At 40.6% G+C, this 21930-nt stretch overlaps 1 protein-coding gene across 3 annotated transcripts in view; it reads right to left on the bottom strand.

Moving 5' to 3' along the window:
- Positions 1–21930, bottom strand: part of PRKCB (protein kinase C beta) — a 340114-nt gene that overhangs the window by 88029 nt on the left and 230155 nt on the right. For all 3 annotated transcript variants that reach the window (XM_045848918.1, XM_045848917.1, XM_045848919.1), the window contains 2 exons: positions 5625–5781; positions 4312–4446 (listed from right to left, as the gene is read on the bottom strand). In XM_045848918.1, the coding sequence (XP_045704874.1) occupies positions 4312–4446; positions 5625–5781 (292 nt within the window). The remainder of the gene's footprint in view (positions 1–4311; positions 4447–5624; positions 5782–21930) is intronic.

Genomic DNA, 21930 nt, shown 5'->3' with positions numbered 1-21930 from the left:
TTGTAAAGAAGGCCAACGTCACTTGTCACAAGAAGAAAGTAACTATAAAAATATTAACATATACAACTCAATGCTACCCAAGTCCAAGTTGATGGTGTAACTTACAAAACCTTCCTTGTTAGAACAGTAAGTCATCAAGCAGGCTGGAATGGGACTCATCTCTTCCTCAGGCATTTGGATGACTGTGAACCCCACGATGCTGTTTTTCTCTGTAGAAGCCTTCCAGAAGTTCTTGACCTCATGAGACACGGACTCCCTCATGACACGCTCATGAGTCCTGGGGTCAAATCATGTCTGGGTCCAAATATCACCTCCACATTTGCCTCCTAGGATCCTCTCAGAGAAGTTGGTTAGGCCCCCTGAGTCTTGATTTTTCTCATCTTTAACTGGAATAAAAGCCTCTTTTTCAAAAGATCATTGTGAGGCTGAGATGTGATGATGTATGTAAAATGATAAGCACAGTGCCTGGCACTTAGTAAGTGTTCCATAAAAGACACCATCATCACTGATATTAATATTATTATAAGAAATTATTATAGTGTCCACACTATAAAACACTGTCTTGGTTATCAGATCAACTGTCCCAGTATCACATGCTTAAATTCAAGTCACTCTTATTTTACTTAAGAATGGCCCTACAGCACAAGGACAGTGAAGCTGGCAATTTGGATAAGCCACAGAGCTGTACTGCGCTTCCTTTAAGTGAAAAGGTGTGTGTGTAGGAAAAACATAGCATGCACAGGGTTTGGTCCTGCCTGGGGTTCTGGGTTTCCACTGGGGGTCTATCTATGAACAAGAGGGGCTACTGTGAAGGCACACTAATTACAAAAGAACTGCAATTACAGAAAGGAAATTACAAATAGAACAGCAGACCTTGAGTAAGCAACCAAAGCTAGAACATAACTTCAAAACTTGGAGGAAATATTTATTTCCTCAATGCTTGCTCATTATTTTTAAAGAGCAAAGGATGTTAAGAGAGGAAAAACAAATTAGCAAAATATTCAACTGAAATTCAAAGAAAACCACAAAACAAACCTACAGGAAATGAGGGAAAAAAGAAACAAAACTGATATACAAATCCTGTAGCCAATTCTCCAGAGGAAAAGTACCAAAAACAACAATAAAACAGGCAAACCTCTGGAAAACAAGGGGAAAGAAAGGAGACAACATAAATAAAATTAGAAACAAAGAAGAGAATCTGATAACAGACACAGAGCTAGTGGCAAAGCAACAGATGAGGGGCCTGAGGCAGATGCTCCACATCTGGGAGCTTTCACAGCTGCTTTTGCTGCCTCAGCCACATGGCCTCACATCACAGCACACAGAATAGCTGGGAGGGCTTATGCAGATGGGGAAAATGAGTCTTGGACAGGACATGTGACTTACTGTGGGTCACACAGTGTTAAAAAAAATTCCTGGGACAAGAATCCTAATTCCTAGAATTTGATACATTTAGAGTTAGGACAGCATCATTTTGGCCCTAAATCTGAAGAGTACTTTTATCTACAAAATCTGAAGAGGGCTTTTATTTTGTAAAAGTTCCCTTCCAACTCTAATTTTATCATCCTCACAACTATCCTAGAAGGTGGATTTGGGGGGAAGGGTGTGCTGTAATCCTTGGTGATCCTTGGGGAATGGAATCACATCTGCAGATATGGCCATTGTATGGAGAGGTGATGTGATTTACCAAAGGTCACAAAGCATCTGTCCACGTAAGAGAGGCAAGGTCAAAACCTTCTCATCTGCCCTCCAGGCCTCTGCCATATTATCAGGAGGCAGAATGCGATGTCTGTGTACAGACTCTGACATTGCAAGGACCTAGACCCAAACTCCAGCTCTGTCACTCATGAGCTGTGTGTCCCTCACACGTTGCTTGACTACTCTGATCCCAAGAACAATACTCCACTCAAAACTGTTGAGAAAATTAAAGGATGACCTAAGTGTAAATGCAGTAATACTTGGGATCAAGTATTGGGAATAAGTATTACTCCTGATGTGCCGTCCCCTATCATTAAGCCACTTTGTCCTCCCTGCACTCTGCTGTCTGCTTCAAGGGAGTAGAAAGCCAGGCATTGAGCCAGGAAGAGGGATGTGGCATCTGTGGAGATAGCCCTGCCCCTTGGGGCCTGGAGAACCATAGGCAGGAGGAAGGGAGAGGACAGGGTGAAAGCAGAGGGGCTTCGCCTCCCTCCTCATGGGGCCCTGGGCAGAGACCTACGTAGAGGCCAGAGTGTCAGCAATAGCAGCTGCAGGTTGGAAAGAGGGAGGACTCTGAGACCATGCTCCTGTCTCTCCATTTGGGAGCCTCAGACATGACAGGTCATGGAAGTGCTGAGTGGGTGGAACCTGGCAGTGGCCTGGGGGTGGGACAAAGAGGACATGGTGTGGAGGAACCTCCCAACCAGAGGCCATAGGCCAGGGACAGGACTCCAGCCTGAATTCAAAGAGGTGTCACAACTCCAGTTGGGACCAGGTGAGATGAGCCACTGCAGCAGTGATGGCCAGAAGGCACCACACACAGTGCCAGTTCCCTTGTCCTTGGCCAACAAGATGTCACAAAACTGTACAAGGTCTATTACAGAATGTAAAGAAGCTATGTTTTTTCCACACATCTAACTAGTGCTGTATCAGTGTGACTCCCAAAACCTGGAAAGTTGTCAGCCTCGTGCCAGCCCTCTAGTACGAGTCAATAAGTGGTAGCTATTGCTATTATAATTATTATTATTATATTCTCTCCTGTATCACTTATATTCTGCAGGGATGGTACATTCTTCCTGTTAACTTCTTTATGCCTGACTTAAAGGGGAACACAAAATCTGTGAGTGGTGATGGGGGAGCATGCAAAGTTAAATAATCCATATGCTAAAAATATTATCCAAAACTCGGGGAAAATGCAAAAAGATGATGGTGTGACCTTTTAATACCATGCTAGAGCATTTCCTAATTAGTCCTCACCTTCTTCAGAGTACTCTGACTTATTCACAACCCAGTAGGGTGCAGACAGTCTCCCAACTTTGCAAAGCTGGATGATCATGGTTAGAAGACAGAGGTGAGATTTTGCTCCTCTAGTCCACCAGATCAGATAACCTCCAAGGCTGTGATCTCTTTGCTCTGTCCAAACTACTATGGTTTTATCTCCAACTTCACACAGTTATTTCAGCATTCCATTCTCTACTGACATACAAACCTTTGGAACCAGCCACTTCTCTTCTTGGTTTCCTCACTTGTGAGCTAAGGAAAACTTTGACAAATTCTTATCTTATGAGAATTACATTTTTAACCATTTTTTAACTGTGCTTTAAGACACTTTAGTAGTAGTAGTAGTAGTAGTAGTAGTAGTAGTAGTAGTACTCTGGGCTTCTGTTCTCTTCACATGTCTGATGATGTCATTGATTAGTTATCTGTGTAATTTCCCCTTCAAGGTTTATCTTCCTCCTCTGGAAGCTCAGCTCCATGAGAGCATGTCTGTCTCATACTTGACACATCTCTAGTGACAAGAATGGAGCAGACACTCAGTACATATTTGAGTAAAAGCCCCTGATACATACAGAGGAGAGATAAAGCATTTGGAAGGTGAACAATGTGAGGTCCCGGTGATCTGTTCTTTCTTGCTAAACCAGTTTGATTTTAATTGAGTTTCACTTGTAACTGAAAAGGCCCTCAATGAGAGCATTCAGAAATGAGAGAATTTCTCCTAAACAGATCAGAGAGAGCAGCCACTAACCCTCACTCTGTCAAACCAACAGTTCCAGGATGGCTGTCTATTCTGACTCCTTTACTCAAACAACTGGAAAACAAATGGTTGCCAAGGAGGCTTACCCAGCCTCTTAGTTGGGAATACAGGGCACGGACTTTTTGGCAAAAGCTCCAGAACAAAGGAGAGACAGTGTGCTGACCCTGCCAGCCAGCCCCAACACTTAGCAGCCAGGCTTGGGAGCAGTCCCAACGACAGAGAATCTTCCTAAAGAGTCAAAATCTGGCAGTGACAAATACAAAACCCTGTCCAAGGGGGCATCAACTCTTCAACTATTCTCATTTGATTGTGTGCTCAGACTTTTCTAGCTTTTCAAGACAGAAGTTCAGTTTTTATGGGAAATCACTCGATTTTTTTAAATATTGGCAATTAATTTTTTTCTTTCAGTACAATGACCAAATAAAACATATTTGTGAGGCCAAGCCAATCTATCAGCCATCACTTTGTGACTCTGCTTCAGTATTGCACTTTTAGGAGGAAAAGGAAGACAGCCTCGATCCCATGTTGGATGGACCCAGCTGTCTGTATTGCAGCTTCCAAAGGGAAATCTTCCTTACCAGCCATCAACACCAGCTTTCTGCAGTTCAGAAATCCCAAATGACAGAGATCCCATGAAGTCATTCCGGCTGGTCAGATCCCAATCCCAAATCTCCACAGACAGCCTCCTGTCTTTGTCCGATTCTTTCAGCTGGCTGTGGGAGGGAACAAAGGGGATGTCAGGGGTTACAGTGATTTCTCAATCAGATAAAATGTACAAAAGGACAAGACCCAAAGGTAGGAATTTTTAAAGATTACAAGCTGTTGCAAAAATACACATTCTGTTTCCATTCCAGGCAAGCTCCCCAGGGAAGAAGAGCTTTTTCTGTTTGAAAGCCTGTGGCTTAAAAAGGCAGAGGGCCCAGGCCAGCTCTGAGGGGGGGCAGTTCTAGCTACTTCTGTTGCCTTCCTTATGTCTTAATAGGGCTTGTGGCGTTCTGGAAACTCTCACTATAAGAAATATGGGTGTTGATTATGTGACTGTGTGGGTGTTCGCACACACAGGTTAAATGAGGCTGGGGAAATGGATAAAGGAAAGAGTCTCGCTGGTGCTGGTCTGGGGGAAATTGTATGTTCTGAGGCATCTTCTTGGTTCTGGCTGAAATGGGCTCTCATTTTCCTTGAGAGAGGAAAGAGGGGATGAGGCTACCCTCAAGGAATCATGCTTTTGGCCTGTGGCCTCGCGAGTCAGACTGTCCAAGGCTGACTCTCACTCTACCCTGTATTTGCTGTGGGACTTTGGGCGTGTTCTCTAAGCCCCATGGGTAAAATGGGGTGATGTGACCAATGGAGCTAGATCACTTGATACAGTGCTTGTTACACATAGTATATGCTCAATAAACGTCAGCCGCTATCATTAACACTTGTTGGTCCAGCTGCATCAAAAAGCGAACCCCAGGTTTTTGGAGCACCAGCCAGGCAAGATCTGCATGGAAGCTGGCAGGAATCTTCCGTGCAGAGTCTTGAAATAAGACATCAGGCTGCAGGCCCAGCACTTTCCACAAACTCAGCCTAGAGAAGTGATCACTACACCCTATGGGTTTGCAGAGACCCTGAGCTTCCCACAACTTGCCTTCACCTAGCAACACATCATACTATTTTCTATGCCACCCACTCCCCCACACCACAGACATTCTCGACTCTATTTAAAAAAACAGGCTCCAATGTTTATTTGGCTTGCAATACAAAAATGCAGATGGAAGGGGGGGGAAGAAGGAAGAAAAGATTGGGGGAGGAAAGGAGGGAGGGAGGGAAGGAAACAAAGGCTGGGAGAGGAGCTCCCAGATCTCAGGTGGTCTACCCCTCATGCTAGGCTGCAATAATTTCAACTTACAATCTGAATGTCTCGTTCCACTCGGGGTTGAGGGAGCACTTGATTGTTTTGGTCTTCTGTTTGCTCTCACTTTTGGGGTCAGGAATGAGTTTCAGTTTCACGTAGGGATCTGATAATCCGTTGGGGTCCATAGGTACAAGGTTTTTAGCATCTCTTACTGAAAAAAGAAAAAGCAGTTTCAGCATCAATAGTGTCCCAAATGTTTCAGCACCAACCAGCAATGGCTACAGAGCCTATAGAAGGGTTCTTGAAGGCATCACACTTAATGAGAATTTTAATTAACATCAATAGCTAAAAAGCATCCAAAGTGAGAGAAACTGATAAGATATGGTTTAAAATTGATTTAAATTGGTTTAAAATTTATTTCTGACTTTCTTAATGGTCCTCCTACTCTACCCCCAAGATGAACTTCAAGTCCTCTAAGCTCATTTTCCACAAAGGCTACAAGGAAGATTAGCTTCTTTCATTTAGCATACTGTTTTAAAGGTTCATCCACATTGTAGCATGTATCAGTGCTTCCCTGAATAACATTCCATTATATGGATATAACAAATTTTGTTTACCCATTCATCAGCTGATTAACATTAGAGTTGTTTCCACCTTTTGGCTATTGTGAATAATACTTCTGTGAACATTTGTGTAGCCTGACACAAAAGGTCACATATTATATAATTCCACTGATATGAGACATGCAGAACAGGTAAATCTCATGAACAGAAAGCAGACTAGCAGTTGCCAGAGGCTGGGGACCGGGAGAGGATGAAGACTGACTACTTAATAGGTATGTGGTCTCCTTTACAGGTGACAAAAATTTCTCAGATCTAGACAGAGAGGATGATTGTGTGCACAACACTGTGATTGTACTAAATGCTACTGAACTATGAATTCTTATAAATGGTTAATTTTATATGATGTGAATTTTACTTCAATTCAAAAGGGAAAAGCTAAGAGAAAGAAAGATCTGTCCACTAAACCAAGGTATACCCATCATCCAGGTAGCACCCACACCGAGTGTCCAAACAGCCTATAGAGAGAAAGAAGGCTGGAAAAATATTGGTTCCACCTTCCATCAAGAACACTGTTTAAAAGAAGCTATAAGACCAGCTTAGAGAAGGAAAGAAAGCAGAGGCTCGGCAGTGTAGATGTTGGCCATCTTAAGGTGGAATAAGACATCAGGCTGGACAAACAGGAAGAAGTTAATTAAGAATTGATTCAAAAACCAGTAACATAAGTAGCCAGGGGAAGGAGATGAGAAAATGGGAGTTGTACAGATCTTAAGGATACTGTGCCAACCATCACACTTATGATAGAAAAGTCCAAAGTATATAGCATTAGCAGATTGAATCAAACTATCTGCCAGAAGACTAATATCTAAGATACCTGGCAGGAATGAGAAGGTGGTTCAACCTTAGTATGTCTACTATTAAAATAGTCATCATATTTATACGTCAAAGGGGAAAACCTCAAGATCATTACAATTAGTTAGAAATAGCTAATTTCATTCACAGGATAAAGGCTATCTGAAATAGCACCACAGTTAACAATAAATGCAATCCTATTGAATTTAGGAATAAGACATATCCATGACCACTGCCATTATGGAACATCATTTCTAACTGTTCCATAAATGCAATAAAACAACAGAAACAGAATATTGCATAGTAGGGAGTAGAGCATCCCCTTACTTCCTGCATCCTTTGCTTCTACCTCATTCATCACCTCCTACCTGGAGCTTATTATCCCCAAAATGACATCACTTTCTCAATTCAATTTTATGTATCCCAAGATCTTACACCACTTCCTGTTTTCTCAGTTAATTAAATCTAGTACCCCACAGCAATAAGTCTTTTACCACAAATCAGTCTATTGATCCCCATAAATTTCCTCTGTCTCCCATTCCTTCTTGCCTCTACTCCATTCAGCTCAGATTAGATTTTATGGTGCATTATAATCACTCCCTTGAAAACACCCTCAAAGTGAGGGCCCCCAGCCAACATGACCACCCTGGGACAGGAAAGGCGCCAACACCCCTGGCCCGGTTGGGGTGCAGACCGGTGGAAAACAAAGAGCTGGGAAGGACTCCACTCGCGCCCCATCGGGAGGCCTGACACGCGCTGTGAACCTGGAAGGGTCTCGCGCTCTATTGGGGAGCCTGTCTCACTCACTGTGAACTCGGAATAGTCGAGGTGTGGCACTTAGGGCGATCCTAGAGCCCGAATCTCAAAAGTTTGGTGGAGGGGCACACACTTTTACGATTCCCAGGGAGGGCGCAGTGAATCCCAAAATGTCTCGGGTGCCTTCTGAGATCATAGAGCTGGAACCCTGCAGGGCCCCGGAGTCTGGAAGAACAAGGCAGTGAGCTCTAGAGAGCGAGTTTGCTTGGGAGCGCCCAGGGTACCTGAGAGACTTGCTGAGATCTGACCGGGAAGAGAGAGAAGCATTTCAAAGGTCCCTCAGCCAGCTGAAGCCAGCAAGATCAGAAAAACTGGTCTGGCCAGTTAGAAACCAACAAGAGGTTTTTCTTATTTTGTTTGGTTTGGTTTTGTTTTTGTGGCTGTTGTTGGTTGATTGATTTTATCTTGTGTTTTATGTGACATTTTATTTTTCAATTCTTATTATTTTTATCTCGCAATCCCTTATGTTTCTCTTCCATTCATCCTAATATTATTCTTTCCACTCCAAATTTATCTCTCCTGCACTCCATCTTCTGCTTTTCTTTCCTTTCTTTTTTTGAATCTTGCAAGTTATTGTAAATTTGTATTATCTTTTTCTCACTTTTCCAACATTTTTTATTTTAATAGTATTTTGGTATTCTTTTTCTTTCTGTATAATCTTCTTTGCTTGGCTGGTTATACTGTCACTTGATAGGTTCCCCCTGGTATCTCAGTCACAATGTGTTGATAATTTACTATTCTTCATCTGTGTTCCATTAATACACCTCTCAAGGTTCTATACTCTTTATTCTTGTTATCTAGATCTCATCAATTCTGCCACAAGACTGTCACTTTACTATTACTGTTAATAAGGCGTAGTTCATACAATTGTAAATACTACTCAATACCCCTACCTGATCTCAGCCCACCTTGCAATTTTCTGAACTATACTATTGTGGGGGTTGTCTCTATTCTTTTACACACTACTCCTATATACTAATCTTTAATCCAATCATACCTTAGAATCTGACCTCCCACAGCCTCACAGCTTTCTAGATACAACTAACAATCCTCTCATCCCCAATAAGAGTCTTACTCTCTTTCCATCCTTTCTAAAACGTGAATAGTGGGGTGGAGGATCACGGTTAACACTATAAGGAGCAAAAGGATAACCCATCTCTTCTCTACTGGCTGCTAATGTAAATATCATAGTAGATTGTATTGCTGTCTTAAACCATTTCGCTTTACTCCTCCAACTGTTCACAAAAAAAGAGTAGGGGAAAGCTGTGAACACCAGGATACACAAAGGAGACTGCACCGCTGAATCTCACAAATATTCTACCACAGAAGTTCACACCATAATTACAGGGAATCAGAACAGATCAATTTAAGAAACAAGAAGAAAAAAGAAACCCACAAACAATGAGAAAACAAAGAAACAACCCCCAATTGAAGGGAAACGAGGAAGCCTCAGGAAAAATGCTAAATGAAATAGAGGCAACTCAACTATCTGATAGTGAGTTCAAAACTCACTAGTGATTACCAGGAAGTTCAATGAACTCACAATGAGCTATCAGAAATTAGAGGGAAACTACATCAACCTCCTGCAAACTATATAAACATGAAAAAGAAAATAGAAACTCTCAACAAAGGTCAAGAGGAAATGAAGAATACAATTTCTGAACTGAAGAACACAGTAGAAGGAATGAAAAGCAGGATCGATGAAGCAGAAGATCGGATTAGCGAGCTGGAGGACAAAGTAGAAAACAACATCCAGAAAGAGCAAGAAAAGGAAAAGAGGCTCGGAAAGAATGAAGAGGGATTAAGAGAAATGCAAAACAATATGAAATGTAATAATATCCGTATAATAGGGATACAAGAAGAGGAAGAGGAAGAAGAAGAAGAAGAAGAAGAAGAAGAAGAAGAAGAAGAAGAGGAGCAAGGGATCAAAAACCTAGTTGAAAAAGTAATGAAGGAGAACTTCCCTAATTTGATGAGAGAAAAAGTCATACAAATCCAGGAAACACAGAGAGTCCCAATCAAGAGGAACCCAAAGAGGCCCACCTCAAGACACATCATAATTAAAATGGCAAAATTCCAAAACAAAGAGAGAATCTTAAAGGCAGCAAGGGAGAAAAAGGAAGTAACATACAAGGGAGCCCCAATAAAGCTAACAGCTGACTTCTCAATGGAAACACTTCAAGCCAGAAGAGAATGGCAAGAAATACTCCAGGTAATGAGAACCAGAGGTCTGCAACCAAGGCTACTATATCCAGCAAGGCTCTCAATCAAGATAGAAGGCCAAATAAGAAGCTTCCCACACAACAGCGGTCTAAAAGAATACACCTCCACCAAACCAGCTCTGCAAGAGATCCTAAAGGGACTGCTTTAAGGAAGGGAAGAAAAAGGGGGGGGGGGGAGAGGACACACGTACATAAAAGACAATGAATAAGTACCTATCAATAATAACCTTAAACATAAATGGATTAAATGCTCCAATCAAAAGACATAGAATAGCTGAATGGATAAGAAAAAATGACCCACATATCTGCTGTCTACAAGAGACCCACCTCAGGATAAAAGACCTACACAGGCTGAAAGTGAAAAGCTGGAAACAAATCTTCCAAGCAAATGGACAGGAAAAAAAAAGCCAGGGTAGCAATACTCACATCAGACAAAATAGACTTCCAAAAAAGGTCCATAAAGAGAGACCCATAAGGTCACTTCATAATACTCAAGGGAAGAATCCATCAAAAAGATATAAATATTGTAAATATATATGCACCCAACATAGGAGCACCCAAATACATAAAGAAAATCTTAGAGGACTTCAAGAAAGATATGGATAGCAACACAATTATAGTGGGAGATTTTAACATCCCACTATCAAAAATGGACAGATCTTCTAAACAAAATATCAACAAAGATATTGTGGTATTGAACAATACCCTTGATGAAATGGACTTTACTGATATATACAAAGCCCTCCATCCAAAAGAACATTAAATATACATTCTTTTCAAATGTACACGGAACATTCTCAAAGATAGACCACATGATAGGACACAAAACAAGCCTCAAGAATTTCAAGAAAATTGAAATCATACCAAGCATTTTCTCAGACCACAAGGGACTGAAGCTAGAAACGAACCCCAAGGAAAAAAACCCAAAACACTCAAAATCATGGAGATTAAATAACATGCTATTAAACAATGAATGAGTCAAGAATGATATTAGGGAAGAAATCAAAAGGTTTCTGGAAACAAATGAAAACGAACTCACAACAACCCAAAACTTATGGGACACAGCCAAGGCAGTCCTCAGAGGGAAGTTCACAGTGAAACAGGCCCACCTAAAAAGGTTAGAAACATTCCAAACAAACAACCTAACCCTATGTCTACAAGAAGTCGAGGAACAACAAAGGCAGCCCAGAGCAAGCAGAAGGAAGGAAATAACCAAGATCAGAGCAGAATTAAATGACATAGAGACTAAAAGCACAATTCTAAGGATCAATGAATCCAAGAGTTGGTTCTTTGAAAAGATAAACAAAATCGACAAGCCTTTAAGCAGACTCCTCAAGAAAAAAAGAGAGAAGACCCAAATAAACACAATCAGAAATGAAAGATGAGAGATTACAACAGATACCACAGAGATACAAAGGATTGTAAGAAATTACTACAAAGAACTGTATGCCAAGAAATTTGAAAACCTAGGTGAAATGGACAAATTTCTACAAAAATATAATCTTCCAAAACTCAATGAAAAAGAAGCAGAAAGCCTGAACAGACCAATAACAACAAAAGAAACTGAAGCAGTAATGAAAAAACTCCCAACACACAAAAGCCCTGGACCAGATGGTTTCACAGGAGAATTCTACAAAGCATTTAAGGAAGAGCTAACCCCTATCCTTCACAGACTATTCCAAAAAATCCAAAAAGATGGGAGTCTCCCAAACTCTTTTTATGAGGCCAACATCATCCTAATTCCAAAACCAGATAAAGACACAACAAAGAAAACTTCAGGCCAATATCACTGATGAACATTGACGCTAAAATCCTCAACAAAATACTGGCAAACCGCATCCAACAATACATTTAAAAGATCATGCACCATGACCAAGTGGGATTCATTCCAGGGATGCAAGGATGGTTCAATATTCACAAGTCAGTAAATGTAATACATCACATAAACAAAAGCAAAGACAAAAACCACATGATTATATCAATTGATGCAGAAAAAGCATTTGATAAGGTACAGCACCCATTCATGATAAAAACACTCGGCAACGTGGGAATAGAGGTAGCATTCCTCAACATAATAAAGGCCATATATGAGAGACCTACAGCCAACATCATACTCAATGGGCAAAAATTAAAATCTTTTCCTCTAAGATCGGGAACAAGACAAGGCTGTCCACTTTCACCACTTCTATTCAATACAGTACTGGAAGTTTTAGCCACAGCAATCAGACAAGAAAAAGAAATAAAAGGCATCCAAATCGGAAAGGAGGAAACAAAGCTGTCACTGTTTGCAGAGGACATGATAGTACACATAGAAAATCCTATAGACTCCACCAAAAAACCACTTGACCTAATAAATGAATTTGGAAAAACAGCAGGATACAACGTCAATATCCAGAAATCAAAGGCATTTCTGTACACCAACAATGAAACAGCAGAAGCAGAGATCAAGGAAAAAAATCCCATTTGAAATAGCAAAAAGAAAAATAAAATATCTAGGAATAAACCTAACCAAAGAGGTAAAAGACCTGTATTCAGAAAACTATATAACACTCACGAAAGAAATGAAGGAAGACACAAACAAATGGAAACATATACCGTGTTCATGGATTGGAAGAATTAGTATCATCAAAATGTCCATACTACCCAAAGCAATTTACACATTCAATGCAATTCCCACTAAAGTACCAATGGCATATTTCACAGACATAGAACAAACACTTCAAAAATTTATATGGAATTATAAATGACCCCAAATAGCTGCTGCAATTTTGAGAAAGAAGAGTAAAGTAGGAGGGATCACAATACCCAACACTAAACTATACTACAAGGCCACTGTAATCAAAACAGCCTCGTACTGGCATAAAAACAGGCACACAGACCAATGGAACAGAACAGAGAGCCCAGAAATAAACCCAAGTCTCTATGGTCAATTAATATTTGACAAAGGAGGCAGCAACATAAAATGGAGTAATAATAGCCTCTTCAACAAATGATGTTGGGAGAACTGGACAGCCACGTGCAAAAAAATGAAACTTGAGCACCAACTTACACCATATACAAAAATAAATTCAAGGTGGATAAAAGACTTAAATATAAAACATGACAGCATTGAAGTCCTAGAGGAGAATGTAGGTAGGAAAATCTCAGATATTTCACGCAGAAACTTTTTTACTGACTTGTCCCCTAGAGCAAGGGACATAAAGGAAAGAATAAACAAATGGGACCTCATCAAAATTAAAAACTTGTGCACAGCTAAAGAAAACAGTATCAAAATTAAAAGAGAACCAACTGTATGGGAAAACATATTTGCCAATGACACCTCAGACAAGGGTTTAATCTCCAAAATATATGAAGAACTTACAAGACTGCACTCTAAGAAGACAAGGAACTCAATTAAAAAGTGGGCAAAGGACTTGAACAGACACTTCTCCAAGGAGGACATACAGAAAATCCAAAGACACATGAAATGATGTTCAATATTGCTAGCTATTAGAGAGATGCAAATTAAAACCACAATGAGATACCACTTCACACCAGAAAGAATGGCCATCACAAACAAAGCAACAAACAACAAGTGTTGGAGAGGTTGTGGAGAAAACGGATCCCTAGTGCACCCTGGTGGGACTGCAGACTGGTACAACCACTATGGAAAGCAGTATGGAACTTCCTCAGAAAACTAAAAATGGATCTGCCTTTTGACCCTGCGATTCCACTGCTGGGACTCTATCCTAAGGATACTAAAACACCAATTCAAAAGAACCTATGCATCCCTATGTTCATAGCAGCACAATTTACAATAGCTAGGTGCTGGAAGCAACCAAGATGTCCATCAGTGAATGAATGGATCAAAAAACTATGGTACATTTACACAATGGAATTCTATGCAGCAGAAAGAAAGAAGGAGCTCCTACCCTTTGCAACGGCTTGGATGGAGCTGGAAAACATTATGCTAAGCGAAACAAGCCAGGCAGTGAAAGACAAATACCATATGATCTCACCTTTAACAGAAACCTAAACAACAAAACAAAGAAACAAGCAAAATATAACCAAAGACACTGAAATAGAGGACAGGCTGACAGTGCCCACAGAAGAGAGTAGAGGGAATTTCAGGGGATAGTGGGAAGGGTTCACGGGAACAAACTTAAAGGACACATGGTCAAAAACTAAGGGGAGGGTGGTAATGGGAGGGAAGTGGGCAGGTTCGGAGGGGGGCTGGATTGGGAGTAAAAAGGAGAAAACTGTAATTGAACAATGATTAAAATAAAATATAAAAAAAAGTTGAAAATCGTTATAGTGTTTAACATATAAAAAAATAGAAAACACCCTCAACTCCCTTGTTCATCTTTCTTTCCATTTTATTTATCTGACAAAACCCTAACCCTAGTTAAATTCAAATATCTTCTCTTTTATTTTCCTACACTCAAACAGCTGACCATGGCTGGAGGGGAAAAAAAACCCCACCTGACTTGCCTATGATCGTATTGCTAGTAAGGGGTTGGGACTAAATAAATGAGGTGAGAAAGGACTGGGTGGCCGTCAATTGAGTGGTGAGCTGTCAATTGAGTTACTGTGCACTGACATTTCTCTGCATTCTAGCATAATGTCACTTTCTTCCATTTATCCACAGGGAGAATTCATGCTCCATTTCCACTTGCAGGTTGCATCTCATTCTTGTACCAGAAGCAAGCACGTTTCCTTTGATTAAGTTCAATAAGCAGAGGTCTCTACTATGTGTTAGACATTTTGATAGGCACTGGGCACACAGAGGACAACATAAGATGTTGTTCCTGTCCCCAAGGAAGATATAAAACCAATTTAGTCAAAGTGTAGTTGATTTCTAGACACAATAGCCAGACTGTACAGTGTTGTAGATGCAGGGATACAAGATGCTGGAGTCTGCATCTTGTCTATCATTACTTTATATTTTTGCACCTCAGTTTCTTGACTGATAGAATGGAGATAATATATAACTTACTGATTGGATTGTATAAGAATACAATCAGATAGAGAATATATATGTTTGGCACAGGACCTGAGACCTAGGGAATAGTCAATAAATGCAATATTATTTGCACAATATTATTACTCACTGCCCTCTTTTACTACATTTGCCGATTTGTATTATGAAGACTTAACCATTTCCAAATGGATTGATATCAAACAGAACCTCTTGTGATCTCTCTTCTTGAGAATAATGCATCTGACCTTTGCCTTTGAACCCTTCCAGGAATGCCTTTCAAACCCTAGCATGCAGAAGAGTCACCCACAGGGCTGTGAGTTAGACTCCTGGGACCCACTCCCACCGATTCTAGTTCAGTAAGTCAGAGCTAGACCTGTTTTTCTAACAAGTTCCCAGGTGATGCTCGTAGAGCACATTTTAAGTAAACCTTTTCTACATGATATAATTTCTTAGGATGTCCATGCATTTTCCCAAAAACCCCACAATTTTTCAACCAGTGTGCTGGGGCAGGCACACAGGTGTGCTGCAAATTTTTAAAACATGGACCTGAGTGGTGTGGCTCAGTGGGTTGGTCATCATCCCTCAAACCAAGAGGTCACTAGTTCAATTCCTGATCAGGGCACATGCCTGGGTTGAGGGCCAGATCCCCAGCTGGGGGAGGACAAGAGTCAACCAATAGATGTTTCTCTCTCACATCAATGTTTCTCTCCTTTTTCTCCCTCCCTTTCCCTCTCTCTAAAAATAAATAAATAAGGTCTTTTTAAAAAGGAATTTTTAAAACATGCAAGAGTCAGTGACTTCTTTTTCCCTTAGATTGTCAAATAAAAAATGACAACAGCCAACACAACAATAGCTGTCCAGTGTGAAGGAATCAAAATTATGCCTATTTTTTGTTAGATCAGTAAAAAACATGATTTTGGGAGGGGTGTATAGAATTTTAGTAATTAGTTTATGTGTGCCATGAAAAGAAAAAGGTTAAAAATGACTGTCATAGAAAACCACTTCATTTTTTGAGCCTTCCAAGAAAACTACCATATGTCAGTTTCTAGGCTGGGATCTTAGAATGACACATCTAACGCATAGTAGGCTACATAAACGCACAACTGAGACACTCTTAAGTGCCGGAAACTTGTCTGGTTGATCGGCAACACATATGTAAATGGAAACAGCTCATCTTTCTTTTCGCTGCTAAGGCCACATCTCTTCCCCATTTAGAGACTGATAGCACAGGACAGTCATGGGAGAACATGCTTCTTTTGTGAGTTTAAGACTTCACAGCTCTTCCACAGTGTTCTTTGCACAATAAGAGTGGGTTGCATGCTTGAGCCAATCTCACAACTATGACTGGAGTTTATAATGACCTCTCCTTGGGCAGCTTCTTCCCCTGAACCAGACATCCCTAAATTGATGCATGATACCATGTCTCTCCCAACCCTTATGGATCCTTTCTTATACTTCTGTCCTTTTTAGGTCTATCCTCTACCAGGGCCAAAAATTCCTTGGAAAGGAATGGAGTGGAACTGGTTCTGGGACTGGTGGTGTTCACATCTCAAGAGCTGTGGCTACTATGACTGCTACATTATGAGCAGCTGACAGTAGCTACAGACTAAGATCCAAAGGCCTGTCCCTCCTAAAGCTTTTCAAAGTCCTGTTTCCCAGCAGCAAGACAGCCACAAATGCATCAAGGAAGCATCTCTCTAGACCACACTTGGCAAGACTGACTTTGATTTTTCTTGATAGATGTTTCTTTACTATCTTGGTTGAAATTCAGCCAGCCCAGATGGTACAAAATGCTTCACACAAAGCAGAAATAGTAACCTTCTCCCCGCCCCTCTCCTGCTACTGGTGGAAGTTTACAAAAGGTACAAGAGAAAAGTGTCCCGATCCAGAGAACACTGCTTGCCTCAGATGTGAAGCTGGGTGGAAAGGAGGTGAGGTCTGGCTGTTTCTATCAGAGTCTTTACAGCAAACGAGGTCTCTGCATTCTGGTCAAAGTTATCCTAAGTCAGTGCTGAATCCATGAAAAGATAGCTCTAATGTTAACTATTTTCCTAAGAATTGTTCTTCACCAAGAAATTTCCTAATCCACCCCTCACACACACACCCCAAAATTTCAACTACAGGGAAAAGTCTGAATAACTATGCTGCTTTAATATCTTTATCTCACATTGTGTGAACCAGGACCTTCTCTTTATTAATTCCTTTTAAAGATATATCAGGAGTCTTTATTTGTCCTCACTATATATCTTCAGAATGGTTACTCAAAGCAACACCCACTAACATTCAGGTATGTTTGAGGATGTTTGCAATGGTAAGAAATAAGACATACCCTGAATGCCCATTAACAGGGGATGGGAACAAAACCCACAGCACATGCACACTATCAAGTACCATACATGTGTTAATAAGTTTGGGCTACCCATATGCACTAACATGTTGAAGAAAGTAGCAAGACAAAGACAGATGATTTACAACATAATGCCTCCTTGTTTAAGAAAAAGGTCTGAGGACATCAGTGGTTCAGTTGATGAATCTGGGTCTGGACTAGATGCTAGCATGGGTGGATGCTACATTTCCTGATTTGCATATGTGTCCTCTGCAGCATATGTAAGAGAACATCCTTGTTCTTGGGAAAGACACACTGAAGCGTTTAGGAATAAATGGGAACCATTATTTTAACTCAAATTGCTCAGAAAAAATATATACACATATATAACATATTTAATGAAGAGAATGATAAATCAGATCAGGCAAAATATAAACAGCTGGTAAATTAGGTAAAGAGTATATAGATGTTCATTGTACTACTCCTACAACTTTTTTCTAAATTTGAGGTTATGTCAAAATAAAAAGTTTTGAAAAATATGTCCTCCAAAATCTTCAAAAGAAAGATACAATAAAAATTTTTCTACAAGGTCATATATGGATGTAAATATATAGAAAAGAATATGGAAGGTTATATCCAAAATTGATTTAAAGTAATGGTTACATATGGGGAAGAGGTAAAGGACGCTGGTTTGAGGGTTGTAGGCAAAAGAGACTTTATAGCTTGATCTCTCACATTCTGAATTACAAAAAGAATGTATCCTTGTATTAACTGTATATTAATTTTTTAAAAATTCAATTGTGCACCTATGGCCTTCAAGAATCCATTGTTCTAGCCTTCAGGGACCCCATCCTGCTTCCCAAAGACTACAGAGCAATAATTGGGTGTGCAGAGTGATGATTTAAAACTTATAGTCCACATCAAGAACCCTTGATGATCCTATGCCTCTGGTTCTCTCTTGCTCAGTTTATTTGGTTCCTAAGGGGACTGAGTATGAAAGTGGGGCCGGGCTGGGTGGAGGGAGATGAAGGGGGACAATTGTAATAGCATAAACAATAAAATATTTTTTAAAAATAAAGAAATGAGACCACTGGAAATAAATAAATAGAACTAAAAGATGAAGAGAGAAGGAAAAAAAAAAAACCTTAGTGAACAACACAGACCCAAACTGAGATCAGTTGGACACCATCAGCACATATCCCAGGATCAAGCAGGGTTGGAGGGAGAGAGATTACTGGGTGAAAAATTTTACAGCCAGTCATCTATTTTTGCTGCCCTGCCTAGCCCCTCTCCTTCTATTCCAGTGACTTCCTTGTAGCTGAGAGTTTAACCATCCTTTGGTTAACCCTAAATCCCTCCGCACTGTCCTACCATGCCTTCTCAAGTTGGAAGGTTCTTTGGCTCTCCACTCTACAACCTATTTCTCCATCTGTGTCCCCTTGATTCCTCATTACTCATTACTTCTGCTAACTCCAAGGTTCTCTGATGCTGTGGCTGTTGTGAGCACTGAATCCAACAGAATCTTCTTCCCAGCCCCACTAACCTTCTGTCCCCTATGACCTCATCTGATAGTCTCTGATGACACAGTAAGCCCACTTGCAGCATCGAAGTAATCCAGAGCACATTGAGGTCAAAGGCTCCTAGAACAGCTGGCTCCCCATCATTGCTAGCAGTGGCACAGCTATCATGCATCTAATTATCTGTGCTGAGACAAACTTCCAGCTGGGGAAGTCACAGCATCTGTCCTGGAAGACAGCCTGTGAGCAAATGAAGATCGTGAAGACCTGGTACCAATGAATTTGGAACTGAATTAGCAACAGTTGGACTTTGGAGTCAGAGAGACCTGGGTTTGAATTTTGCCTCGGTCATGACTCTCACTAACTGGCTGATCTTAGTCAAAAGATACCTCTGAGCCTCAGATCCCCTGTCTCCGAAAGGCTGATAAAATCACACACAACTCAAAGGGCTTCTTGATGACCATGCAGCCAGTTTGCTCAGGACAACAGCTGCAGTCTGTATATGTTGTCCTTTTATTCTCCCAAGTCCCATAATGTGGACAATAAATTATACGGTTACCCTAATTACAGAGGGTAATAATGTTAAAATAGAATGTAAAGCACATGGCAGAGGCTTAAAAATGTGGATTTCCTTTCTCCTTTGAGATACTTTAGATCAAATTATGTAATTATCAAAATAAATTTCAGGGCTAAAAGAGTGCCCCTCCAATGTGATATTCATATAAATGGATTTGGGAGAAGAGGTATAAGAATGACAGGCAACCTGAAGGCAAATGTGATAAATCATCCCTTCTCATTCTAGCCCGCCTCCATGTGAGGCCAGCCACCTGGAGCATCACCTGCAACAGCACTTCCTCCGAACAACCCAATAATCCTTTATTTTTCAATTACAGTTGACATTCAATATTATTTTATATTCATTTCAGGTGTACAGCATAGTGGTTAGACGATCATTTAAAGTGATCCCTCTGATATTTGAAATACCCATCTGACACCATACATAGTGCAATATTATGTAATATTAATATTTATTAATAATAATAAACAACAAATTATTTGTAACCTATTATTTCTAACATTAATATCATTAATAATTATCCTATTATTAATGATATTAATGCAATATTATTGGCTATACTCCCTATGCTGTATTTTACATGCTGTGACTATTTTGTAACTGCCAACTTGTATTTCTTTTTTGGTGTTTTTAAAATATATTTTATTATGTTATTACAGTTGTCCCATTTCCCCCTCCTTTATTCCCCTCCACCCTGCAGCCCCCCTCCCACCCACATTTCTTCACCTTAGCTCATGTCCATGGGTCATACATATAAGTTCCTTGGCTTCGGCATTTCCTATACTCTTCTTAACCTCCCCCGTCTATTTTGTACCGACCAATTATGCTTCTTATTCCTGGTACCTTTTCCTCCATTTTCCCCCAACCCTTCCCCACTGACAACCCTCCATGAGATCTCCATTTCTGTGATTTTGTTCCTGTTCTAGCTGTTTTCTTAGTTTGTTTTTGTTTTTATTTTTAGGTTCAGTTGTTGAGAGTTGTGAGTTTGTTGTCCTTTTACTGTTCATATTTTTGATCTTCTTCATTTTCTTAGATGAGTCCCTTTAACATGTCATAGAATAAGGGCTTGGTGATGATGAACTTCTTTAACTTGACCTTATCTGAGAAGCACTTTATCTGCCCTTCCATTCTAAATGATAGCTTTGCTGGATAAAGTAATCTTGGATGTGGGTCCTTGTCTTTCATTACTTGGAATACTTCTTTCCAGCCCCTTCTTGCCTGCAAGGTCTCTTTTGAAAAAATCAGCAGTCTTATGGACACTCCTTTGTAGGTAACGCTCCTTTTTTCTTGCTGCTTTCAAGATTCTCTCCTTATCCTTAATTTACAATGTGCCTTAGTGTATGCTTCTTTGGGTCCAACCTCTTTGAGACTGTCTAGGTTTCCTGGACTTCCTAGAAGTCTATTTCCTTTGCCAGGTTGGAAGTTCTCCATTATTTTTTCCAATAAGTTTTCAATTTCTTGCTCTTCCTCTTCTCCATCTGGCACCCCTATGATTCGGATGTTGGAACATTTAATGTTATCCTGGAGGTTCCTAAGCCTCTCCTCATTTTTTTTGAGTTCTTATTTCTTCATTCTGTTCTGGTTGAATGTTTCTTTCTTCGTTCTGCTCCAAACCATTGATTTGAGTCCCATCCCTGTTGGTTCCCTGTACATTTTCCTTTTTCTCACTTTGCATAGCCTTCACTTTTTCCTCTCTTTTGAAACCATACTCAACCATTTCTGTGAGTAACCTGAATACCAGCGTTTTGAATTCTGCATCTGATAGGTTAGCTATCTCTTTATTGCTCAGTTGCATTTTTTTGGAGCTTTAGTCTGTTCTTTCATTTGGGCCATATTTTTTTGTCTTGGTGCACCTGTTACATAGTAAGGGGTGGAACATTAGGTATTTGACAGGGCAGGGCAACCCACATCACTGCACTGTGGCACTGTTTGTGGGAAGGGGTCCAAGGGGACAATGCTGCTTACTAAGTTCTCAGCTAGCTTTTAGTCACTTCCTCTGCTACCCAGAAGCCAATTAGGCCCTTCTGGTGCTGATTCCAGAGTGGGTGGTTTTGTGTACATTCTAGGACCCTGTGGGTCTCTCCAACAAACTCTCCAGTGAGGCTGGGGGTCTCTCCCACTGCCTCAACCCCCACAGGTTTTTTCAGTCAGAGGTTTTGAGGTTTTATTTCCCTGCACTGGAACCCTGGGTTGTTTATCTGTCTTGCTCCCCAGTTGTTCCTCCCAGTTTATCTTCTTGCAAATGTGAGACCATCCAGTCTGACAGCTGCAGCCACCCACCCTAGTCCTCCAGCTGCTGCCTTGCCATAAGTCCTCTCTGCCCTGGCTGCCTGTCTTCACCCTTCCTACCCATCTGGATGAATGTTTCTCCTTTAACTCCTTAGTTGTTGGACTTTCACACAGTTCAGTTTTCTGGCAGCTCTGGGTGTTTTTTTGTTTTTAAATTTGTTGTTGTCCTTCTTTTGGTTGTACAAGGAGGCACAGTGTATCTACCTATGTCTCCATCTTGGCCATAAGTCCAATTTGTACT

The sequence above is a fragment of the Phyllostomus hastatus genome, unplaced genomic scaffold (genome assembly GCF_019186645.2).
Source record: "Phyllostomus hastatus isolate PE091 unplaced genomic scaffold, TTU_PhHast_1.1 phas_contig_64, whole genome shotgun sequence".
NCBI lineage: Eukaryota > Metazoa > Chordata > Mammalia > Chiroptera > Phyllostomidae > Phyllostomus > Phyllostomus hastatus.
Note: the sequence above shows the minus strand (reverse complement) of the source record. Positions and strands in the feature narration are given on the sequence as shown.